General features: G+C 39.1%; 1 protein-coding gene across 1 annotated transcript in view; it reads right to left on the bottom strand.

The window, feature by feature from the left end:
* Positions 1-27405, bottom strand: part of SCUBE1 (signal peptide, CUB domain and EGF like domain containing 1) — a 203342-nt gene that overhangs the window by 132124 nt on the left and 43813 nt on the right. The window contains exon 4 of the mRNA XM_034063355.1: positions 17764-17898. Within this exon, the coding sequence (XP_033919246.1) occupies positions 17764-17898 (135 nt within the window). The remainder of the gene's footprint in view (positions 1-17763; positions 17899-27405) is intronic.

Raw genomic sequence — 27405 nt, 5'->3', positions numbered from 1 at the left:
TATGAAGATGATTAAGATACAGCAGAACATATGGAATGGAATGGCATCACACCAGACTAATACAGCTTGCTCTATACCCTGGAAATGTAAGTTCAATACTTGAACTAAACTGCAGAAAGGGACCATTCAGCTGAGTGTTCCCATACAAAGTCTTTAATTTCAGCATGACTGATATTTTCTTGTTCAGACAAGGGGTCAGAAATGGAGTAAAAGGGATGCTACCAGCAAATAAGAATAAAGAATTTTGAAAGGTGTGATGAAAGGTAATTACTTACACTATTCCTACCTTTCCATAATATTTCTCTTTTCAAGTATCTTCTAAATATTACACTAAACACATTCAGAAACTATATTAAAGTATAAAATATTTTTCAACAGCTGATGGCAGACAGATTTGGGAAAAGATATGAGAGAAGAATAAGACCCATGTGGACCTGACAGTATCAGATGAATTGCTCACTACAGTACATCCTTCTCTTTAAAGGAGTCCATCTGCTGTTCATTCTTTGACCCTGGTTTGTCAGCATACCCACTCTATAGAACATCAAACTTAGTTTTTTTTGCCTCCACCTGGAGGCTTTGTATCCACCTGTCTCTATGTCCTATTACTTGATGAGTTCCAGCTGATCTTCAGGGAGATGGTGAAAGGGAAACAATCCCTACTCCTCCTCCTATTCACTAGATTTTAGTGTTCATCACTCCTGGCAGTATGACGGTTTGCTTCCAGTAAAACCCAGAGCACACTGTACGTCCATCCCACAATGCCCATGTCTAAGAGCATCTTTGCTCAGAGGTAATGGCGTTTCATGGGATCACATCTGTAAAGCACCCTGTCCTTAGTCTTGGCTACAACTTGTGAGTCAGTATCAAGACACAAATTTTGGTAGAAAGAGAGGAGAGAAAATGAAATTAGCAGTAAAAGCCACAAGGCACCACAGGAGGGTGCTACACACAGTCACTGTATTAATCTATCAGGAACAGTCGAAGGCAGCATGACTTTATGCTTTCCATGGAGTTTGAAAGCAGGAATAAGTCCTTTTCCCTTATAGCATCTCAGAGTGAATCCATTTACTTAAAATCAGAGACTCGATACAGAAGGGCAACAGTAGTGTTAGCCTGAGATCTCTGTTGGTAGTAACAATACTGGCAACTGAGGCCTGTTGCTAACATTGTAAGGAGAATTAGCTTAGCAAATGACCAAACCAATGCAGAGTTTAACAACTGTATAAATATTTCACTATGCTTACACTGTGTTAGAGAATATCTCCTCTTTAATTCAAAACATCAACAGTTATTCTTCACATGCTTAATATCAATAAATCTTCAGAAAACTCTTAGGATTCTTAGAATGACATTGCTGTGCGAAGGGATATACACTCTTATGAATCAGCATATAAGAATACACTGGCTGTCTATAAGTACAGACATATTTTACTGTGCACAGACATGTTTTGTTTCACACTTCCCACTTACTTTTCTGTGGATAAACAAACCCACAGCACTGTACTGTATGCTATGCAGTTACCACTACTTTTTTTTGAGGCTGTTTACAGCAATTTAAAATACTAATTTAGAACTACTCATCCCCTTCCCTGCTCAACAGATGAAAGTCAGGTTGTACAGAAGTTCATGAATATAAGAGGGATGACACCAAGAGATTTTTCCCTAACTTTCCAGGGTATAAGTAATCCCCTTCTATATCCCAGAGAAGGTAACAGAGCTCACCACAGTGATCAGATGCATCTTGCAAGTCCCTGGAAATACAAAAATTGAATGTACTTTCTTAAAGTATCTTCTAGCATTACGGAGGGTCTGTTGTCCAACTGCCCAAATAAGTGCAACATATCCTGGCAAGAGCCTCTCTCTTCATTGCTCCATCTCAGTGGGGCTTATGTTCAGAGGCCTTGGGTATGTAAAAAAGGGTAAGGTGCACTGAAAGCTGAACTACTCGCCTCCTCTTATGAAGCAAAAGGGAAGATAATGCAAGGGTGACTTCCAAACAGCAACCTGGAATCCTTTCTCTTCCTGCTTATTCCTTTAATATCACTCATCCTGTTCTCTTCTGTCATTCTTTGACCCCAGTCTAGTTAGATCTTCCTGAGGTGTCTTCTCTCTGTTGCATGGGTTTGTCTTTTTTTTTCCTAACTCCCTTAATCATAGACTTATACGCTGAGTTGAAAGGAATCCATGAGGATCATTGAATCCAACTCCCAAATTAATGTAATACTGGCTAACAGCTACAGCACTGCCAGCTTTCTTCCATTATAACATCTCTTACAAGTTGCCACTTCAATTTTCCTCTTTACCTAGAAAGTAGCCAGATAGTAGCTACCATTTACAATCTGCTGTCTCTATAACAACCCCACCCCACCCCCCTGGTCCTTATTTCCCTCTGTGGTGGAGGAGCTATCACTCTCCAAGGAGTCCATCTACTGTTCAGTCTTTGATCGTGGTTGTTTGTTAGCATACCCACTCTATAGAACATCAAACTTAGGTTTTTTGCCTCCACCTGGAGGCTTTTGCATCCACCTGTCTCTATGCCCTATTGATGAGTTCCAGTTGATCTTCAGGGAGATGGTGAAGGGAAAACAATCCCTACTCCTCTTCCAGTTCACTAGATTCTAGTGTTCATTACTACTGGCAGTATAACAGTTTGCTTTCAGTAAAGCCCAGAGCACACTGTACTTCCATCCCACAAAGCCCATGTCTTCCAGCATCTTTGCTCAGAGTAAATGGCATTTCCCAGGATCACATCTGTAAAGCACCCTGGAATACTTGAGGATGAAAGGTGTGTGATTATAAAACGGCTATCTCAGAACTAGCACTGCGAAAAAACAATACATATCAATGCCTTAAAAATACTGCTGGTCTACTAGGCTGCTAGTCCACACAGGAACTAAAAGTTAATGCAACTAAGCATTGGAGACGGTATCACAATCCATGAAAGAAAAAGGCCTAACAGGCTAGGAAATAGTGTTGAGATGCAAGATAAGACAGCAGCATTTCTTCCTGTAAGGTGGAACTCTGGTGCTTTTAACGTTACAGGGGCATGACCTTACTTTGAGAAAGCCAGCAAATATTAACCAAAAGTGGAATCCTGTACCCAACACATCTGTGACAAAAAGGGCTCATGACTGACAGCACATGCCACACAAAGCAAAGGAGAAATTTGACAATAAGATGCACAACTACTCTCCCAATCTCCAAGTTGGAAGCAGAGAATTAGACAAGTACTTTTAGAGAAGCTTCTGTCAGCCTGCATTGAATAGCTATTGCTACTCTCACTCTAACTATTTGGAAGTTAAATTCTGTTTCTAACACTGTCTGGGACATACCATGAGAAAAATATGTTCATACATAGCCACTTTCTTAGAAGAAAGTATGGCAACAATGGCCACTACATACACTTTTTCTTTTGGTAACAGAGTTTGGATGGGAAGAAGAGGGGAAGGTAATTCATCTATCAGAAGGTAATGCTGAAATACTAACTACTGAGAAGACATTTTACATAGAATTGAATAAATAAAGAAAACAGGCTGCTGGTCACCTTTTATCCTACACAAATACTGGAAACGTAAACTGTCTGGAAAGAAGAAATAGAATGCTATACCCTGGTATGTGCACTAATTCATTAACTGCTCTGTGGCTCCAATCCAGCAAAACACTTAAGCACATGAATAGTCCCAACAACAAAGGCTTGAAAGCCTGCCCACACATTAAAGTAAAATGCAGTGTAGGCACAAGCCTCTCCCTTGCTTTCAGAAAAACCTACAAAACTCAAAGAACAAAATCAATGCTCCCTGCCTTGGGTATAGGAACCAAAGAGTGGGGTCATAGCAGCCACATTCAAGGACAGCTTAGGAAACGGTATTTACAAGATGCATATGTATTCATATATACAAATTTTAAATACACATACATTGGTGGTATTACATATTGATTTCTAAGCGTTGTAAGAGCCCAGCATATCTGCAATACAAAAGGGCCATTCAGCTACGAAAAAACTTTCAAACTTTCTACTGGCTTTGCTTTTATGGGAAGAGAGTTTGACATTTTGTGGAAATTTTGTTCTGTTTTCCTTAAGTTCTCCTCTGAGAAGGAATCTGAATCAAATGTCAGCCAGAGACAGGCAGCAGTCCTTGCTTACACAAATCAAATGTCAGGGTTCAAGCAAGCATGATGATAACTTTTGGTGGGGGCACAAGGGAGAGAGATGAGTGACTCAGAGTCTGGAAAGCGACATCACAGGGTCTAGGTCAGCGGAAAAGTGAGAGCTGTTCAGGAAGGATGGGTGTGAAATGGAGATGATGAATATACTGCTATTTGATAAAAGTTACCTGCTATCGAGATTTGCCCAGATGGCACCAAGAAGTGTTCAAAAAACATTTTCTGGTGACCTCAGGCAGAAAAATCCTTTGTTATCTGAGCAAGAGTATTACCAAGAGGACCATCTGAAGCACAGTTATGATTTCTCCTCCTCCTATCATTAATATTTATATTCACCAAAATAATCTTTTTGCTTTTCTGTTCAACTGCTATAACCAGCACCAAACTCAGACACACAGCGGATATGCAGGCAAACTCATTTTCCACCCAGCAGCAAATTCGATTCCATTCCTGTCACAAACAGTTAATTTTTTCCTGGGCACACAGCATCAGATTTCATGCGGAGGCACCTGAAATAGCAGTCCTATGTTATTAGCCATTTAAGACCAAATGCTATCACTAACACAATAAGTGGAAGCCTAATCTGCAAGTTGTACTTCAGAAATGAATGAAATGTTTATAGGGCAACAGTGGTGTGAAAGTGGAAGAACCTGCTTGTCTCAGAAATCTATATGCTCTGCTGGCACACTCAGGGTGAGAAACATTCACTGTGTACAACAACCACTGTTACTCATATTGCTCTTTTTCTGTGGATTGAGGCTTATTTGTCATTGCAGAACAGTTTCTTCAGCTTAAAAACAGCAGGCTCTTCTGTGCCAAAGTCACCTCTCAGCACCTGCTTATTGCTCTGCTTGCAGGGCATACTGTCTTCTTACCATAGTAACAGTCACTAGTACTGTCTGGGATAAGTAGACTATGTAATTGCCTTGCAAGCATATTCTTCACTACTGAGTGCCTTTAATCTACTTATCACCTGTTGGTTTCCTTCTGGCACCTTTTACTCTCTTTCTCAAAGTTCTGTGTAGGTCCTAGACACTTCTGTCCTATAGATCAGTGAAATGGTTTTCTACAGTCTTCCCCAGGAAGTGAAATGTTTAGGATGGTAGTACAGTTATTCACAGCTCTCTTTACCTGTGTAATGGTGTAACCCAAAGAAATGATCTTAGTTTGCATCACCTGATTCAATCTCTGTTGTTGACAGATGTTCATAGTCTCATGATACCGATTCAAATCCTACTGAAACTGCTGGGAGTTTTTGGACTTCTGAACTGGTTTGATCTGATCTCCAATTCAGAGAGAACACTACAGCTGAGACTGGACTAGTTTTTAGCCTCTACAGATTTCATGATCTAACAAAGCTGTATTATTTCAGCCTAGCTGCCATGTATACACGCAACTGGTGTATACATGGCATAAAAGAGCAAGGAGGTGGAAGGATAGGATGACTGAAGATGAAAATACATTGGCAGAGCCGCACACGGAAATAAGCATGACACCTGCTAGCAGCATATCTGATTTGTAGCCATTCGCAGCTGTAACCATCTCAGAAAGCTGAAGAAAATCCTTTGTCAGCCATGAGCTGTTTGCAAGAGGTCAACAAGACTTTGAGGTAGTAAAGAGTGCAGCCAATATTACTGTGCAAAGTTGCATATGGAAAGAAGGGACTCTTCTTGAGAAGCAGCTCTATTTGATTTCTACACTTTGATGAAAAGCATCACCTAAACACTGAATATGGATTTTAATTTGGAAGTACTTGGTGGTGGTCAAGGTAACCAGAAGATGGAAGTGTTTCTCCTGCTATTGGGTCCTACTGGAAAGCAAGGAAATCCTGTTTCTGCCTGTAAATAGACTCTCTAAGTCTGAGAGAATAAATAGGGAACAGGAAAAATCAGATGTCATTCAAAACAGCCACACTTCTGACCATAATGCTGCTTTTGAGACAGCTCAGCTTAGTATAGCTCAGCACAGAAGTATCTCCATGAAGTGAGTCATAATCAACACTAGGAGAAAATGAGGCCTTTACATGTGTGTTTAGAAAAAACAATGAAACAAAACAACCCCATAAAATATTTAACCAAATGACACATAAATAAACTTTGAGAGCTAGGAGATATATTTACATTCTGGGTTTGGGCACTTGATAGCTAATAGCAAAAAAGTGAATTTGATGAACACTCAGAAGTGGCATTATCTACACTAGGTCTTGAAAGCCTCAGAGCTCAGAATAACATATCCACAGTCTGGACAACAAGAAAATTCCTTTAGCCACCTAATGCCCCCCTCGCATGAAACTAATAGCAACATAAAAATTAAAGGGACTTCTCTACTCCCACCAAGGCTGTACTTTTAAAGGATCTAACTACCGAGAATTACAACCCGTGTCCTTTAGTTTATTGTTTTTCTGGCATTTAGCTCTAGCACGGGGCTGTTTCATGAAGCATTTCAGTGAGCTCCTGACAGGTAATCCTCCAGATTAATTCAGAGTTCATTTGGCTGATAAGTGGTCAGTTTCTGTGAGAGATAGCATGGGAATGACAGCTCACTATCTCTTTCTGTGAACGCTTGGAAGATTGAACAGGACAAGGTATTTTCAACTAATACCAAATGCTAAAAAGTCATGTTGAGATGTACAGAGAAAGCCTTTTCAAAATAAATCTCCAGGTAAGGCTACCATTCAGGATTCAAGAGATCTTAGATTAGGATAGGAAAGTATTGCTCACCAAATCCTGGTTTAAAACGGCTTATTACAGGCTTTTTTTAATGATATGGTTTTCAGCCTCCAATTAGAGCAGAGTAATTAACTGTCCATTAAGGAGGCACTTAGGCCAAATGATAGCTTTTCCTGGAAAGCTTAGGGGGGCGTCTGAAAGCATTTTGGCTGGAGAGAGGAGGAGCAGAAACACAGTACTGGGGAAGAGCATGCAGACATGCAGTTGTTCGTAAGGGCAGGGTAGGCCAGTCTCACCTCAAGCCCAGCTTGTATGCTGCCCTTCGACAGAGCTAGCAGGGCCCTTTTTTAGTTTGGTTTGCCCTTTTCCTGGAAAGCTCTCCAACATCACTGACATATTTCACCTTTAAAAGGAAAGACACAACTCAGGAATGCTAGCAGGAATACGCTCCTTCATCTGACAAATGAGGCTTCATGTTTGAGCTGTTACTTGCAGGAAGCACCCAATCTCTCCTCTGAATAAATGGGCTTCATGGAAACTCATGCTTATAGATGCAGACAAGGTTGCCTAGCCACCACTACCATAGACTGTCACGGAAAATACCTCAGTCTAGATGTTTCAAAGTTTTAATGTTTGGTTTTATTGTTTGATTTGGGGGTTTTTTTGTGTTTTGAGTGGGGTTTTTTGTTTGTTTTTTTTTTCTGTAAGGTCTTTTTTCCTTATGTATTATTATTATTTCAAGAAAAGCAGCTACTTCAGAGAACAAAATTTGGTTTAGTGCAAGAATATACTTCCTTCAAAACTAACACTTACAACATTTGGTTGACCTCTTCAGGTAGTTGCTTCCTCCTCACTTTTCAGAACCTACAAATTCCCAGCATCAATTTCCCAGTACAAGAACATGGCACAAAGTCATCAGGCATGGTGAGTTTCTGTAAGAAGTCAAGCTGCCTGACACCATCTGAAATTGTTCTATTTACAACAGAGAACAAACAGAATGAACAGAGGACAAACAGAATGAAAGGTGTAGGGAGGAAAGGCAGGAGAGGACAGGACTTGCAAAATGCACTGTTATCCACCCAGCTCCCTGTGCTACACTTTGATCTCTGAACATGTACATGTAATTCATCAATCACTGATGTTAAAACGCACGACGGATGAAAGAAGAGAATTAAATAACAGACCAACAGAATGGGGCTCGGGGTATCTGCTCTGTTCCTAGTAGAAGCACACACAAACAAATACTCAGTTTTACAAAACGAATTTGGTGAAACCCACACAGTATCGATTAAATTGCATGCTCTGTCAAATGCTTCCTTAACAGTGTTTCTGGAAGGATCTTGGGATGTCTACAGCCTTTCTGTATAACTCTAGGAAAATTATTTTACTTTTCTGCCTCCCATATGTGTAACTTACAGCACATGGCATAATAGCTTCTATCTCAGAGGGGGTTTAGAGTCCTGAGGTAGTTTTTGTAGACTCCTGCAACATCCTCTAGTGAATTAGTGATTAGAAAAGCAAATAACTAGAAGTTCACTTCTGAAGCAGGCAGAACAAGAAATGCATGACATAAGAACAATTCACATTGCTGCTTCCCCATCCTGGCATTTGTAGTATTCCAAACAAATGTCAGTTTAAATAACCAATTCTGATTACACTAAATACTGAAATGCCAACACCAATCATGTGAATTTCTGTCAAAAATTAATATTTGAGTACAGAGGCTCTTAGTTTTGGCCTCGCTAGTACTTTGCAGTTTGATATGGATTGAAGATAGCAGCTATTATATTATCCTTAGTCCATGTTAACTATAGAAATAAAACCTGCCAACTCTGGTAAATCACCAATGTAACACAATGCTTGCAGCACACTGTACTGGATACTATTGATTTACATTGCATCTGGAGTGATTTAGTCAGCTATAAACACAGAGAAGAACTTTTAAAGGAGGTACTCCATATCAAAGAGAGACAAAAGTGCTGTTGCTTTTACTCAAAGGTGAATGAATGCTTTTTGTTGGAACAGGAGAAAAAAGATCTATTTGCAGCTTCTCAGCACTGGTAAGTCAGGCAAAGCCTTCTGAAAATGCTCAATTATACTATGCATCATGCACTAAAGGTAGGTAAACTGATTCACTGCACAAGCTCAATGGTGACTACAGTTCAGAGAGTAACTCCAAACGGCACACAATGCTTGTCTCTCTGTTAATGCCTCTCTTTCTGCATTTCCTGACTACTGGGAGCAGCAAAGGAGTTGAACCCTTGCAAGGGTATCATCCTGATGACTTGTGCATGATTGCAGGCTGGGTTTGAAATCTCAGCACATGACCCATTCCACACAGAAAACCATCAGTTTTCAAAGACGTTGCTGCAGTGTGATTATGCTATGATTGTACTGTGGTTTATACAAGAGAGGACTCAGTTAAAGGGAAAGAGAACTATAAGGGAGAAGATACTGAAAAGAAATGGCATCAACAAGTCTGGGAATTTAAAGGACAAAGAAGAAGTACAGATTTTGCCTTGTGCTGTTTCACACCCTTCTTTTCTTCTTCAGTCTATTGTCCTCCACTTCATCTCATTCCCACCCAGCTGGCTGTCTCTCTCCCTCCTTCTCTTACTTTATGTGACATACCCTTGTCTCATTCCCTTTTTTCTTTCTGCCCCCTCTTAAAAATATCTCATGGTGCTACTACAGTGTTTCTGCCAGGAAAGAATTCACAGTGACTATGTGTTTTGTGCTGTCCTCTGCCTTATGTTTGCTTTGTTTACTTAAGCTGTAAATTTTCCCAGTTTGTACAAGGTCTCTCGAAATCTGGCCCCATTCTTGACTGATGCTCAAGCAAAATATTATTAAAATACCATCAAGAACACTAAAAATCCCAACATTTTCACAACTCGGATATTTCTAAGATATAAAACTTAACAAAGTGTGCAAGTAGTCTTACACTTAAAACATACAGCGCTATTAAATACAAGCATCTTCTTATTTCCATTAACTCCTAAATTATTTCAGAATAGCTCAAAGCAACCTCAAACATAATTACATGGAATTGAATAATTAATAGAACTTACTAAACGCATAATATGCATACCATATACACGGGAGGATAACAGTATATATAAACAGGTACTTGGCATTCTTATCTTGAATTCCTACTGGTTTCTAGCCAAAAACACATTGCGGTACCAGCCCCTAGAGAGCTCCTGCTGGATCACATCTCTGATTTGTCATGAATAGCAGGAGAGAGGAACAGCTCCTGCAACATGGGCTGTGGTCGATTTCTCTGCATAATGAAAAATATGAGACATACACGGAGAGACCCATAGTGATTACAGTAGGTATGAAAGATGCTGGGTATCTTCACACAGTATTCAGAGCAGTCCCTGAATTCAGCACTGTATTCCTGATGGCATGAGAGAGACACATCATGACAGATATGATGTATGGTATACCTAAAACACAGACCATTTGTTGTGTGCATGTGTGAATGCAAGCTTTTTTCCAGTACATTCTGGCTTAATATTCTTCCCAGATCTTTCTCACCTGATGTTTCAGTCAACTGGATGCTAGAGGCCTTTAAAAAACATGTCAGTTCTTTTATTTAGTATAATCCTGCTATATCCAGGGCAGACAGTATGAACAGAACATTGGTTCACTTCCAATGCTATTGAATGATTGAGTGTGAAAGCCCCCTTTGCATATTTTCTCTCTTTAACTTTTTTTTCTCAATGTACTACTTTCCAGTGTGTTTTCCCATTCGTGCGTATAACTTTCCCATCTTGTCAGCACTGCCCGTCAGTCAGTTGCTGGGCTACAGACTGTTCATTGCACTTCCTGTCACACAGGTGTGGAGAGATTTTTGATCTGCCTTACAAATTCCCTGCTGCCCCTGGCAGGCTGGCTGGCTGTCATGCTGCTGCAGGGTGTTTCAAACAGCTGCTCTTTCCAAGACACACTTCTTTGCATCTCCAGCTTCATTATTTCGTACACACTTCTTTTCCCCCTTTTGTTTCATCCTTTTCATACCAAAAGGCATTGGCAATGGAGCCATGCAGAAACAACTACCATGCTATTAACTATTTCAGTTTCTGGCTCATCGAGGAATAATCTGCATGTCCTAGTTTACCATGTACTCATGTTCAGCTGTGCAACTACTTTTACTACTGTTCAAGCTCTATATGCAACCTACACATGTGACTTCCAGATTATTTACCAGTTGATGTTTTCTGGGGTTTACATTTTTAGTATAATTTTCTTTTTCCTTTTTAAAATACTTATTTCTGTTCTGATCAGTATATGTAAATCTGCGACCTGTTACACGACAGCTTCTGCACAACAATCTTGGAATACAATTCCAGATTTTGGCAAAATCTGGCAATCTGCTGTTGTTTCTGAGGTTTGGGAGACTTCTCCTTTGAGTTTCAATGAACTCACCACCATTGCATCCTGTTAAGCAGTTGGTTTACTGCAGCATTCAATCTCAGCTGAAGCAAAACAGCAGAAGGTATTGATTGCTCTACAATTCTTTCTGAATTAAGCCTCATTCAAAGTCACAGAAAATTCTGAAGCACAAGATTTTTTCCTTTAGAAGAGCTATAAAACTAAGGTTGAATATGTAGAGACGTCATCATATTTTGTTGAGTCTAAGTTTGACATGGGTTTGAATTGGTCCCTGGGAACTCAACAAGGGCCTGCAATCAACTTTACCTGGCTGCATTCAACTCTGCAACTTGGGATATACTGATATATAAGCCAAAAGTGACATGCCTTTGCTTCCAATTCTAACGGTCACCATTTAAGCTGACATTTATCCAAGGCCTTAATGTAAAAAGCTGAGGGGAAAAAAAACACAATAACAAAAAATACTGACTATTTTGATACTTAAAACTCTGCTTTTGCAGTTTTATTTGGATAGACTGAGTTTTATTTGGATAGCAAAGAGCAGCTACAAAAAGGCTTTCTTTTCACAGGAGCCACACAGAGAAGAAAAAGGGCAATGGGTACAAGTTGCACTGAGAGGTGTTTTCTTGACATAGAAAGAAATTCACTGGAACAGCCTCCCCAGGGACACAGTAAAGTCCCCATCAGGGATGGTTTTCAAGATACAACTAGACAGGGCACTTGATAGCCTCATCTAGGCTTCCTTTCCCACAGAAGGCTGGACAACATGATCTGTCAAGGTCTCTTCCAACCCAGGCTGTTCCATGATTCTATCAAACAACTTACTGCCACATCTACTCTTAAACTTTCATTTAATATTGTTATTATGATTATATAGTTACTGCTTCCCCCCACAGCTGAACTTGAGTCAGATTAAACTAGTTTCATACCAGCGTAACTTTCCTAGTCTTTCATACCAGCGTAACTTTACTAGTCTTAATCATGATGCACCAGTGATACATAAGAGAAGGGAGATAAGGCTTAACAGATTTTTCTTTTTTTTACTCATACCATGTGCTTTCACCTGCTGTGTTTGCCCTTCAGACAAATTACAAACTCCCTCCATTTGAGAGGAATAGAGAAAGCCAATGTAAGCTGCCCTTCACACAGGCTGCTGGAGCAAATAAGAATCCCAGAAACCAATTTTGATGGGTTATACACAGCTTTAAAATGTTACATACTTCTAAAAGGGCACAATATTTAAAATGGTTTATTAAGCCCTTTTTTCCTGGATACATTTGGTATCCTATATTCTATGAAAGATAATCAATTGAACTATTTATTCAAAATGTATCATGGTAATGTATAAACAGACAACTTTCTATTACACTTAGGTCATCCTGTGTGCAGTTTTAGGAAAAGGCTTCCAAGTTCACAGTATATTTGTCTAGGTAAAACTTAATGCTGCCTGAAAGGTTCTTGTACTATGTTATCTAAAAGCACATTAACTAATTTCATTAAAACTTGCTTTACATATATTCCTCTGCTTTACAATCATATTAGGATTCCAACTCAAAAAGAGAAATAGGACTGTTCTGCTCCAGTGAATGGGATGCCTGTACTTGGGATAGCTATGGCAAAGTATAGTCAAGTAATGGAGTAATTTAACTGGTTACATCACCATGAAAGAGCTTTCATAGTTGAGATGAGAAACCTTTTACTTCATGAAGTCTGGAACAGTGCTGGCAACACTTAATTATTTAAAGTAACCCTTCCACATTAATCTAAATATGAATAGATTATTGTGCTTTCTGTAGAAAAAGCACCTCTGTCCTCTAAAGTGCTTTGCAGAAATTCTGAGTCATGGTAACCTTCTTGCCCAGAGTCCCACAAGGCATCAGTACTAGAAGTGGGAATAAAGTTCAGAATCCCAACCTGTAATCTTTCCTGCACTGACTGGGGGTTGTGCTTCCTCCCAAGGATTCCTAACACATTATTCTACCACTGTAAAATTGCACTGAACTAAGAAAACAGGTAAGGAATAAAAGTAAATGCTGGAAAGTAGGAATGAGAAAACTGAACAAAGGTAGGATTATAATCTTCAGAACAAGAAGAAATTTGATAGTTTGCTGTCAGTTTACCAAAGGCATCCAATGCTACTACTGCAGAATTAACAAGGATTTAAAAAATATAATCAAGTTTAACAAGTTACTATGTGTCAGCACAAGCCTGGTAAGCCATTTTGTAATACCACTTACCCATGACAAATGCAAGACAATTTGGCTAAGCATTTTGCTTTCCCCGAGACTACACTGTTACACTCCTAGTGCAGAAAGAGACAAGCTGGTTTTGAGACTGTAGCACAGTGATTTGCTAAGTTGTGGTAGCCTGACTTTATGTCAAGCTTCCTAATTCTGCTAAGAACATAAGGCTAACGGGATAGGGAGAAGTGAAAAAGCCTTGCCAAATGTTTTTTTTAACAGGCTTGAAAATGATAGTGACAACTGTGTAAAAAGCTTTTCCATCATTTGACAACACCATTGTCATTGCCAGTCTTCTATAGCCTGGTACTTCTCTTCTTGTTCCACTTACAATTACCACTCATAATTGCTCCTGCGTTCTTAGTTTACTTGGCATTAGCTCAGTAAAAACATTGACATTGAATGATTAGCAGATATAAAACCATTAATATAACTATGTTTTTGGTAGACATTCAGGGGACGGAATTTAAAATGATGAAGTCTTCCCAGCCACAGAACTGAAGTATCTTGCCTGTGAGCAAACAACCTTTGTGTTTTAGAGACTTGCCCTCTGGAGGTGGGAGAGCAAGAGCTTTCCATAATGCTTCAGTTGAGAATTTTGGTGAAGTGGTCTGTAGCCAAGACTCCTGATCACAGTACCTTTTATATTTGTAATGCAAATGGAACATATCATAGCTTTCATTCTAATAATTCTGAGCTTCAGTGGAGACACAGGTATACAGCTGAATTCCATCTATTTTGAGCTTTTTATGCCCAATTCATATTTTTTACCAACTTTGCTATCACTAGGACTTCAAGGATGTGCCCAGAGGCTTTGCTGAATTGGGGCTTTTGGCTTATCATCAAATTAAGGGGAAATATGCTGTAACCCAGTCACCTGACTCAGTCACAGCTGTAATGTACCACACTAATCTCCACATTTATTAAACACATGCTCCCTCTGGAGCTGGAGATGATACAGTAACAGCTGCTTTATTCTGGTTTCTTTTTAAGTCACAAGGAAACAAATACAAATGTATCTGGTATAATTCACCGTGTTCACACCTACTATTGTAATTAAGATGTATTCAGATAAATAACTGTTAGGTTCTCCCTATTTTTTACAATCCATCCTCCCTTCCGTTCTTTCTCCCTGTTGCTGCCATCATTACTATGAGTAAACCGGCTCAAAATCTGACTCAGTGAAGGGAAATTAAGTTTTATGCAAAAATAAATGAGGTAAGTTGTACTTGGCAGAATATCTTCCCAAAAAGATACTGAGACTGAACATAAGAAATCAACAGGCCTCTAATGAAGACAGTGAAATAAAGCAAACACTGGGAAACCAGGGTTTGCCCTGACTTTAGTGTCAGCCTGGCCTTCCATGGGTATAAAATTTGTATTTCTTTGTGGATCATTAATTTTTCTTGTCCACAGGAAACAACAAGAACAATTCTAGGTGGCAAGCAAATATCATTTGGGACACAAAGATGACATTAAAAGCCCCTACCATGAACTCTGGCTTTTTACCACAGCTTGTGGGTAGGAGCACGATGGTACAATACACCCCTGAAACACTGGCATAGGCCCAGTGCATCTCTTGAAGCTGAGGAAATTCACAAAGCAGCCAACAATTTTTAGGAGGGTATCTCATATGAGAAAGCACCTTTCTCATGGCTGGTTAGTGCAAAAAGGGAGATATTCCTTCCTCTGCTCAACCCCCAGGAGAATATGGAATGCTCTTTTTGATCTCTGAAACTACCACACCATTTGAACGTGTTGATAAGCTTTGAAGCACATGATCAGCACCAGCCTTACTGGTGCCTGAGGCAGGTGAGCTGGGCCTGCAGACAGGGCATTGCTGAGGGCTGGTACCGCTCCCTTCATCCCAAACTCATCCCAACTCTGAGTACATCCTACTTGCACCTTGCAATGCTTCACTTTTCCCAAGGCATTTGAAAACAGAGGGGAAAAGGTGGCAGGAAGTGCATGACTAACCTTGTGGTTGATTGTTTTAGCCTAGCTGAGTCCTTGAAGAGACTTTAGGTAATGTCAAGGACACTGAGATTATGTGACTGCACATGTATTTTTCAGACAGAAAAGTAATCCCACTGCAATTAATGGATCTTATTATGCTCAAAGTCAACAAGCTCGAGAAAGGGCTTTGGTGAGTCAGCGCCTCTGTGTTTGGATTGCAGTGCTGGTTGTGTGGTGGCCTTTGCCTACTTCAGCCTTGTTTACCAACAGACACAGTCTAGCCCTAGGCATAATTCTGCCTAAATACTTTTGTGTATTTTTGTGTTCCAACAGTTTCTGTAGAGGCACATAGATGCGAGACAGATGAAAGTGAGTAAACGCAGATATTAAAAAAGCCATTTACTTTCGCACCATGCATATTTCTTATCTGCAGTTCAGTCACCTCTGACAACTGAAAGAGATCATTTAACCTTATTTCCTTCCTCCAGCATCCTCACCCAATATATTTCTGTGGGGAATCATGGCACTACAGTGTAATGCTTGCTATTACAGTAAACTGGCACTTTAGTTTTGAAAAGCTACAAACCATTTGTTCCTAAAACACTTTGCAGTCATCATTGTTCTGCTTGGCAGGTTGCTTGGGGTTTTTCAGATCTAAAATAATTTGATGTTGGTTCAAACTAAATATCTGTGTCTACATGGCATTTTCTCTGTAAACAAGTTAACATAAATATGTGATTTCCATGCATATTTATTATGTGCATATAGCAGTCAACCCTCAGATCTACTCCCCCCGTCTTTCTGGCAAACTAGGAATCTTCTTTCCCATAAAAAATTACCCTCTCCACAAATAACCTATTCCTTAGAAGAAGCTTTTGCCTTTACAGTCTCATTTTTCATTTATTTTATTAGTTTCCATCTCAGATAACTAAATTCTCTTTTATTAGACCTGGGAATTTTTACAATGTGCAAATTGAAATAATGATTGTATTGCAGTACTCTGCAAGTGGTTTTCATTAAGCCTCCAGCTACTATTCCTTGCTCTGTTGGATATCTTTGTGTCAGGGTTACTTTATGCTGGACAGAAATTTGAACAATTTATGTAGAAAAGAATGACTAAAACTCTATTATATAATAACCTTCAAACCACACTGGTTGATAGAGCTTAGTTGTATATTCTTGTCTGAATCAAAATACCTCAATTGCTTAAAACTTAATAATCATGCTAAAAAGTAGAATGTATTCTGGAGATTCACACTTCTGAAAACTAAAACTACTACATTCTGCTTACATAGACTTCTGATTCTGTGTAAGCAGACAGACAGTGCCAGAAATATATTTACATTTCTGAGATGCTACACTACGACGTTTTGCTTTCTTGTCAACAGAGTGACTAAATTCATGCTCTTGTGCTCAAGTAGGATTTTCTGGTTAATTCTTGGGACTTAAAAGAGTTCAGAACCATTTGTGTGGCTTGCTGAAATTTACAGCTTGCTTACATTGTTGATCACCAGACTCATCTTGCTACTTTGTCATTCTGTATTGCCTGTTGGTAAATGAGTTTGCTAGCATATATTCCCATTGCTGCCAGGGTCACCATAAGTCTGAATGAATACAGAAAAGAGTCCACTTAATTGCAAAGATTTATAGCTATGTTGTTTTCTTTTCTCCCTTTCCACTCAAACTTGTCTTCCATGTCTGGCATGTATAGAAAAGGGAGAGCTGTTTTTTCTAGTCAAAATCAGCAGCAGACAAGGATCACAGATTTGCAGGGATTCCTTATTTCTACTGCTACTTGCATAGGCAACAGAGAAGCAGTTTTCTAATCCATTCTAGACAGGGTACTGAACCAAAGAAAAATGTTGTGTCAATATAATATCAGCCATCATCAGTCTGCAACGAAGCAGTAAGTTACATGACTGTCAGAAAACCATAACCTGTATAACTTCCAGAAAAAACAAGCTGTTTTGACTGAAGATATCATGCTCTCTAAGGCAGAAGACAGGTGAACTATTATACAACAAACAGATGAGAAAATTTTAAGTCTTGGAAACTCAGAAGCAGAAAGTTACCATTAGAAAACCTGCCTCTGCCTGCCCAAAGAACCTGCTGTTTGAACCAAGTACAATTTCTATGTCAAACTAAAGTCTTTTACCCCCGTTTTATTTATGGCTCCACTACAAGTCTGGGTAGCAGAAGAATCAATCAATTCCAGCCAACCAGTGAAACAATCTTGGGAACTCTGGGGATAAAAAAACCCCGAGCAGTTTCCGCATTTCTGATTGAACACAGCTATTCTAAACATCACGATTTATACACTGAAAACTTACCAATGGAGCGGTGAATGCAGGTATGCTGGTTATCACTCAGAAAAAAGCCCTCTTTGCACTGACATTCATAGCTGCCCATAGTATTTACACAAATCTGCTGGCATCCTCCATTGTTATCCTGACACTCATCAACATCTAGAAGAGAGAAGGAAAAAGAAATGCAAGGTAATGTACAGATTTGGAACATACATCTAGAAGAGCAAGGAATCCATGAAAAGGCACACTGTAAATTAAGCGAATGAAAACTACTTAAACCCCATCAGAGTTAATCCAAATTAATCCACCTAATTCTTTTCCTTGCATCCTAGGTTTAAAGTTAACATAAAAAAAACAGTGGGGAGGGAAGTCCAGCTAAGACTCCATGCATTCTGAGCCGCAAATTGATTTCCAATGCACAATGAATGTTAACGTCCTAAAAAGGCTGTGACCCCATCTGCCAAGTGTGGTGTTGCACTCTGTCATTCCCACTCCACTTGGAAAGACATACTTCAGGCCTACAGTAATTTCTAGCAGGGGTAGCAGGCAAACACAAAGGGCATTACTGGGTGAAAAGAGTCTTTATAGAGTTCTGGTCTTGAACAGAACAGCATGTTTCAATTACTGGAGTCATAACCCCCTACTTTGTCAGTTTGTTTAATGTTGTTTAATGAAAAGAAGGCTTCTTAAATCTAAATGTTCCATGTCTATATTGTCATTTTAATAGGCAAATATATAAAACCACAAAGGCAGCATTAGCTACTGGCTGTTTTGAGGGTCCCTGCCTATCCCCCATCACCCCTCTTTGGCATAAAGTATGAAAAAAAAACCTTTTTATGCTGTTGTGTTTAACAGAGACATATACTCCAGCACTGAGAATCCACTGCCACTGAAAGATGCCTGACCCACATTCAACCTTGCAACTCTCCTGTTTTGAAATAAAAGGTATATCATAGCCATTTTCTGTTTTTTCTTTGGATAAAAGCAACCTGCCACCTGCAAATTCCATGCTTTCCTTTTTTATGGAGACTGAAGTCAGTTATTTCACAGTATGTGCCAACAAGCCAGTAAATGAGTTGGTATGTGTTTTGCTTTCATTTTCTTTTTGGAGGGTGGGAAAAACACAACAAAGCTCAATGATCCACAACACTCAAAACCTCAGAAGAGCTGGCACAGCTCCTGCAAAAATTAATTCCCCCAGGACTTTCCACAATACACTAAGGTAAAACCAAGCTGCTTGTGCCAATACTTATGAGGCAAGGCCAGGAATCTCTGAAATACTGCAGAAACTCAGCCAGTAACCACTGCAGGAGCACTGGCGAGTTCTGGCAGCTTGCTCAGCTAAGGCTGCTATTGCTGTTTGTGCTGATGTGCTGCCTGTGCTTCATATGACAGAAATTGTAGCTCTTTCTCACAGAGAAATAAAGCTCGAGGGTAATTATAGAATTACCCAGGGAAACTAGGCAGCCTTCTCCTGTCTTGAACTACGAGGCAAATGTGTAGATAATCCTGCTTTTTTATTTACCAAGAAACTAAGCACTATTGCCTCCAAATTTCTCTATCACAAACCTCCCTGTGCTCACTTCTTACTCTTTACAGATTTGAACCTTTTCATAATCCATCAGAGCAGTTTGGAAGCACACTGGAAAAAGAGAAGTGAAGACTTTCCTACTGCAGTGTAAGAAGGAAAGCCATATAAGACAACATTGTGAGACCCTTCCTCTGAGAGTCAGCAGGCCTTGCTGTCCTATTAGTGCCATGCTGTTCCTTCAAAACAGCACAGTGGAATATAGATCCTGCTCTCTGGAAAATTATTTGAATTGAAGGAAAAAGTCTCAGTACATGCACAAACCCCAAAATTTCACCACAAAGTACACAGCCTTCTCTGTTTATAGTATCACAAAGTAACTCCAACCACTGCCTTCCAGCTCTGATGAATAATCTGAAACAAATGCAATGATTTATAAACATTATTTTTCTACTCTTGATAGCAACTGCTGGTGATTTACCACTTCCATAAAGAGACAGCTCAATTTACCACCAAGCCCCAGATCCATATGCTGAAATAAAAGTTACTACAATTTAAACTCTTTTAAAAGTTTTACTATGAGGAATCTCTTCCAATTGTTTTCAATTACTTGACTCAAAATTATTTTAACATGTATTTACAAACAGAGGGAGTTAAGAAAGGGAGCAACTGAGATCTATGACTATCTCCATATTACATGCCTTCCAATAAAACTGGGCCTGGTGCTGAAGGCTTAACATTTTCTCTCCTCGGGCCTCAACCCTGGGTGAGGCTTTTCGGAGCACTTTGTGTTACTGCAGTCTTAAAAGGTGGTATTGCTTATTAACCACCACACCAAACAATCTATCAGGCATGGGTACCCAGAAAATATTTACCGAATTATTTACTTGGCAAACTTTCTTTCCAATGAAGTTATTTTATAATCACCCTATTACGAACCCAGTTTAGAGGATGGGGTGAAAAACTCTGCAGTTAGGAGAGAGAACTCCAATGATTCCCATGAGCTTGAGCTTTGGCAGATCTGGCAGAATAATTCCTATCTGAATTCTTTCAAAGCTCACAAACTAAAGAGCTGCCAAAGGGGCTTTTTTGTTTTCTTTCATTGTTTGTGCAACTCTTGTTCAATGAAGCTCAAGTTACACAGCTGAACATGTAAACATCAGCAATGCCGCATATGTGAGACTGCATTTTGGACCAGTTTTTCTAGAGATTAAGTTCCACATAAACTCCCAAATAAGTAGCCAGGTTTTCAGTAAAGCAATTCTGGCTCTACATGTCAAACTCAGCTGTTAACTGTCCTGAAAAACTGAGGGTGGATCCTCAAGAGCTTTAATTGTCACCACTCCATGTGGCACCTGCTGGAGAGCTGCACCCCAGCACATAGCTCTAGATACAGTCACTTAGGAAGTAAAAACTCTTCACTCAAACATCTACTGTAAGCCCCAACTAAACCCATTTAAAAAACTTACAAGTTTATTGAGCACAAATGCAAAACTTATTTTATTTATTACTCTACTCTTTATAAAAAGAAAATTTTCTTTCTTCTAGAGCCAATAGAGATGTCTTTGGCAACCTGTTGCACAAAGTCAGCTACCACTGGTCATCTTATCCAGGACCAGAGCTGTCTCCCTGAGGACAGCAGCCACGAGACAGCAGGTGCAGTCTCCCTTCCTTTAAACTGGTATATGGAAACTCAAATCCATTTCCTAGGCTCCTTGTCTGGCAAAAGTTCTTTCATTCAGGTTAGCCTCACCACCTGACAGTGTGCTGATTCCTAGAGTACATTATTCACTGCTTATGGGAGAACTGAGCCTCAAATTCTACTGATGATCCCAGGGAAGCTGGAGCAAAGTTGCAGCGAATCTACACAATCCAAACTCACAATAGGATGGAAAAAGGTTCTCACCTGAGCTGAGCTCAGATGGTTATCCCACATGGCTGCTTCAACACTCATCCTCAAAAGAGGAGGAAAAACTAGGAGAACGCGAATATATGTCCTTAAGCCATTCTCTGTAACATTCACCAAAGTACTGTTCTGTGATTATGTTTACCAAAGACAATCCCTGATGGAAGCATTTAGAAATAACTCAGTTTCCACAGCTCTTAAATATTCCTTACCAGTGCAAATAAATAGCTAAGGTGACAATCATCACAAGAGCTAAATTACTTATACAGAGTTTAGTACAGAGTGACAAACCTATGTTTTCAGGGGGATGAAGGCCTGGACTTCAAACTGGCCAGTCATCATCAAGGACAACAAGGAATAGGGGAAGTGCCAGCTCAGGGAGAGGCTGGGAAAGGAGAGGTATCTTTCAAAAGAGAAGGAGAGATAAAGGATGCATATATACATACATATATAGATATATCTATATATCAGAAACATTAGGCAAATTAATGCATATCTGAATTTGCCTAAGACCTCTAGCTTTTTGGCCCACTGCCTTCATATAATTAAACTTGTATTCTGCATCTTGGTAAGATGAGATCCTCTAGAGAGCAGTATTGTGGAACAGTATCAAAGGGTATGAAACATTACAGTTGGTAAAGATGGATGTTTTATTTATTAAATAAACAAATGCTTTTAGTTTATCATTTAATTTATCTGATGAACTTTTCAAACTAGCTCCACTGGAATTTCACTCTGATCTGGCTCAGAGCTTCCTGCAGTATTTGGCCTGAAGAAGATATTCTGATTGAGTCCTGTTTGGATACCACTGAGACAGTCTGCTAAGGGTATCTGAAACCAAAGCCATAAGCAGGAAGATATAAAAGTGGAAACACTACACAGAGTCAATGTCAAGAACACTTTGTCCACCATCCACATCCTCCCATGAGCTTCCCTTCCTTCCTTCTGACATTTTTCTTTCATGTCAGCTTTTTCATAAGCACTTAATCCCCTTGGAAATCTGAGTCTGATCTTCAAATTCTCCAAAACACTAGGGAGCCACAGTACAATTCACTTACTATAGCATTAAGATTCTTTGGAGACTTCTGAAAACAGGACCTTGACTTACGATCCAAGGAGCTGATCCTGCTAGTTTTTCTCTAAGGTAATCTTTGGCAATTTTGGAAGATTTCTCTAAGATGCCTTTTGGACCAGTGCAGAACATAGTGATAAACAGATGAACTACTGATAGCAATACTGCAGACTGTCCTCAAATGGTAGCAACAATACATCACAGAGCATATCTGGTATTCATAAAAGAAATTATTAGCAACAGGAAACTCAGAGAATCTAGAAGCCTGATTCTGTAATTTTAAAATCATTATATTCTGAATATGAGGCTGAAAGCCTCATTAAAAACAAAAAATCACATTCCTGGATTTACTACATAGTTATTCTTACACCAGGAGAACATCTAGCCCATCATACTCTCTTTGACACTGCCCTGTAGATGATACTCAGGAGAAGACGGTAGAGATGGAACAGAACCACTGCTGGCAGGTTCTTCCAGCTTACAGCAGTCACATACCTATCACCTACCTTCCTGAACCACTTGCTAGTCCATTGTCCTGCTGGATCTTTCCTGTATTGATTTCTCTAATACCCAGTATGATGGAACAGTTATTCCTGCAATTTAATTAGGAGTTACCTAAAAAAGCCAGACTTCTGTTTTATTTCAAACATGCTGCTTCATAGTCTGAATGAATCCCCCCTAATTCCATTATTGTAAGAAACAGTAAATATTCATTTCCTACTTGCCTTTTCTGCATCTGTCTTGATCTTACAGATTCCCCTCATCTATTTTGAGTCCTGAAGTACAGCAATAGACAAATATGATTAACTAGAGACAATCTGAATTACTTCAGTCTATCATGTTTAATACAGAAAATCATCATTCCTAGAGGTAAAACTTAATGACAACAACATTTAGCACATATTCTTCTCACTTCTTTATTCCATTCCCTCCAAGTACCATAATGCACTACTGGAATGGGTGTCTTAGAAGATCTGATTTCAAGATACCTGTGGAAGCCCAAAGAGTAAATCTGGCATGTAGGAGTGGAGCAAGTGATATCAGATTAGAGGTTGCAGGCAGGTGTTTCTGCTGGAATGGTCATACAAGCAGTGACATGTTGTCAAAGTAGGGAGGGTGATACACTGCATCAGCTGAAGGGGCCATAGAAACAGGAATCATTGCTAATTGAAATAAAAGCTAAAGCATCTTTCTTAGACCAACTTTATATGAGCATGCAAAGGGAAATATTAGAAGAAAGAGGCACCAGTAGCTACGTACACAGCATCTGTACCTCCACGAGATCTGAAATCAGACCTCACCAAGAATTTAAAGGCAGGGCCCAAATTTTCTGTTTGCACATAAGGCTAGAATTCTGCTTTTTGTCCACTTCTTTCAGAAACTGAAAAATCTAGTGAAAAAAAGCAAAAAGAACACCACATCCTTGAATCCAGTAGTTTGTTCACTACCACAGCTGCAAAAATCTTCATTACAGCCCTTCCTAATGAAAGATCCACTTGCAGAAAGAGATTCTACAGCAGTGAATGTTTACTGGAACACATGTTAAACACAAAACAAAGCAACAAGAGTGAAAGAATCACCTTTCCCTGAAAAATAAATATTTCACAGAAGAGAAATGTAAAGTGCTAATCACAAGGATGCTACTGGGTGATGAACAATAAATAACTCTAAAATAATCAAAGCATTGATCCCCCAAACCACTCATCTCTCACACAGAAGGATACAATACCTAAAATGATGCCCATGGTCTGTTCCTGAGAATCCAGTTTCATAACAGGCTACAATCACCTATCACCTCCACACCCACCAACTAGGCTTCTTGTTTGTCTACACAGTTATAGATGTGTGCACATTGAAAAAGAATATTTAATCTTTTTTTTCTGTTGCTATTTTGTGACACACAGTGGAAGTCCTTAAATTTCACACTACACAGTGTAAATGTGGCTGCAACCGTCATCTTTGCTGTACGTAGCATAGGAAATATTCACTTAATGCAAGGGCTTAATTCTGCTGCATGTGATGCCTGCCCATTTGCTGAGCTGAAGTAAACAGCCCCACAGACATTGTATGAATGTTGCATCTGAGTTCAAGTCTCTTGACGTCACTTGTTTACTCCTTTCTTAAACAACTGGGCACCACTGTCTGTCTTTTTAAGACACCAAACCCCTTTTCACAGCTTTTAGCATTTCCTAAATAAACATCCAAGCCCCATAATATGATGCCTTAGTCGTAGCTTCTATCCTCTCATGTTTGTTTTTTAGACAGACACATACACATGGTGGCTTCCTTACAACAGTGCCTAATACAACAAAGTTCATAATCAATTCTTTTTTAATACATTATCTGTTCTTCTAACACAGGGCTTTAAAAAAATGTATATGAAGTTTATCCTTCTTTGTTTCATCTACAGTGCCACTGTCCAGGGAATGCCAGCAGCCTCCAGCTTGGCATGAGGCTCAGACAGCCACAGTCCCATTAGCAATAAGCCTGCAGTTCCTGCTGATGTTCAGCTGTGTGTAAGGCATACCAAGTTGCAATGCTGGATTAACAATCCTCCATAAACTAAAAGGAGAAAAGTTAATTACAAATGCAAACAAGCAGCAGTCCTGATCAACTGAAGGAAAAATCTGGGACAAACTGAGTAAATTATCAGCCTATTATCATAATGCCCTTAACTCTGTTTTGCCCCTGGGCTTTCTCTGGAGCATCATTAACTGCTGCAGGCTCAAGTGAAGCAATATTCTCTATCCTTCTTCCAGGATAACTACTGTTTACACCTGCTTCCTTTTACACCTACTTAAAGACACTGCCAAGATCAGAAAAATCTGGTTTGGGTTAACTCAAAACTGCTCATTTGGCTGGTTTGGTTTTTTTCCCTCACAAAAATTAAAGTTTTGTCAAACTTGACATACAACTTGACCTGAAAAACAAAACGGTATTTTCATCACAAGTTGATAACATTTTCCAGGCCTATGCAACATGAGGCATTTTGTTCCTGAGCTTTGGTAATAAAAGCCATGGAAATGGCTAGATTAATGATTTTCTCTGTTACCTATCAGTAACACAGTTAGGGGGCTCCCTAGATTCAGGTGAGGGATTAACCCGAGCAAATTTCTCTTTAGTTAAAATGTTCTTTTGTTAAGATGGTTTGAAGAAGCTTTATCACGACTCTCATTTCTGCTTCTGTCCTACAACACAATACCACGTGTCACACCGGCCTTATTCATTTAACAAAGTATATTTCAGCTGTTTCCAAACATTTCTTTCCATATTCCATATGGTCTTTTAATTATTAACTTTGCTTAATCCTAAACCTCACAAATTCTCTAAATAATAATTCTTATAAAGTATGAAAAGTGTCTTTTTAATTAATACTTTAATTAATGAGTTATTGCTATTACTATTTAGACATAATCTACAGTCATCACAAAGTCATATTAAAATATGCTACTACCAACTACTCCATGTTCCTTCCTGCCCCTCTTTTTATGCAAAACTACATTTTGTTCTCTGACACAATTCCAGTAAGGAATGTGTACACAGGGAATATTTTGAGATACTTGAGAAAGATCTGTATTGAAGTCTGCAGAAGGCAATGGAAGGACTAAAAATAATCTTCCATTTTAGTTTTGTAGTTTGATTTAAACTTTTAAGTCTGCACATTGCACACATAAATTGAAAGGATAATGTCAAGATGCAGAAATTCTTGCAAAGTATTACCAAAAGTAGGGCACTGGAATCAACTAGGAAATTCAGTAGCAAATTTTCATCTGGTACCCATCCATACTGGAAAAGAGTTTCATTTTATTTTCTAATACAGTAAGCAACTATGCAGCAGCTACTCTTTTCAATGACTATTTGACTATATAAATCATAATGTTCATCATAAGTCAATATTACCAAGAATCGATTGTGTTCTAAGCATAGTATGATGACAGCAACTACATTTGAAACTGAACACCTGATGACTTCACCACTCTCCACGTTGTCTGATATCTTTGTGTAATCCATATGAATTCAGTGTTTTAAATGGATCTTTGTAATTTCTAGGATACACAAAGACATCATTCCATGAAGAAAGGTGTGAATGTCATCATATACATCTGACTGGTAAACACACCTATTATATGCTGAAATCCTGCACCCTCCTGTGAATACACATTCTCCCTTGTTTTAAGTAAATGCTAAACTCAGTGTGGCTCTCTATAACATTTGATGATGTCATAGTTTTTCTTTTCAGATGTTCATCAAAATGGACCACACTGGCTTAGAAACTTGCTATTATGAAAAAGTTTAAGTAAAGCAGTAAGGATGCATAATAAATAATGTGGAATAAAACACTGACTTCGCTGAACTGATATGGCTAATATCTACAGCCATATGAGACCAAGTAAGAGCACCCATATGGGATTTAACCGATTTAACTTATACATACTAACTTCACACTCTAAGCTGATTATTCTTTACTTTCCCAAGTGTTCTATGTAGAGAAATCTTTACTGTGATTGATTACCTCCTCCAGGGAGTAAGTATTTAAAAAAATAAAAAGACTCAGACAACAAGATGACTTGCAGAAACAAGAGACTGAGATTGATGCTGCTGTCACACAGCTCCCAGCTTCTTAATTTATTATGACAGTCTGAGAATCTAACTTCACAGTTGACAGCAACCAAGATTTATTCTACACTCCTGATTATTTCCCCATACCTAACAAAAAACATTAGGACTATGCTGATTTATACCCTCACTTGTTCTGGTACTTTTTAGATCACATTGGCTTAAGAAAGCAAACATACGGCAAACTAACATGTAAAGAAAGTTATATCTCACTTGAACTCAGAAGATTAATGTGGGGTGACCAAACATTAGGGTACTTTTGAAGGGGAAAACTTTCAGATACAGAAATAGAAAAAGCAGGATAAGAAAAGCAGTGTGCTCAGAGAGAGCTGAATATCAGAGGCCTTTCCATCAATCAAAATGAGAATTCCATGTTACTGTTGGATTTCCAGAGTGAGGATGGACATATTTTCAAAATCAGTCTCCAGTTTAGGGCTCCAAACTTCTGACAGCAACAGTCTTATTTTCAAAGGTGTTAACTGAAGTCTATGGGACTGTACCCATGAAAAAACAGGGAGCAGTTAGCTACAGTAAATAGATGCT

The sequence above is a fragment of the Melopsittacus undulatus genome, chromosome 5 (assembly GCF_012275295.1).
Source record: "Melopsittacus undulatus isolate bMelUnd1 chromosome 5, bMelUnd1.mat.Z, whole genome shotgun sequence".
NCBI classification, from domain to species: Eukaryota; Metazoa; Chordata; class Aves; order Psittaciformes; family Psittaculidae; genus Melopsittacus; species Melopsittacus undulatus.
This window is presented reverse-complemented; position numbering and strand designations above follow the sequence as displayed.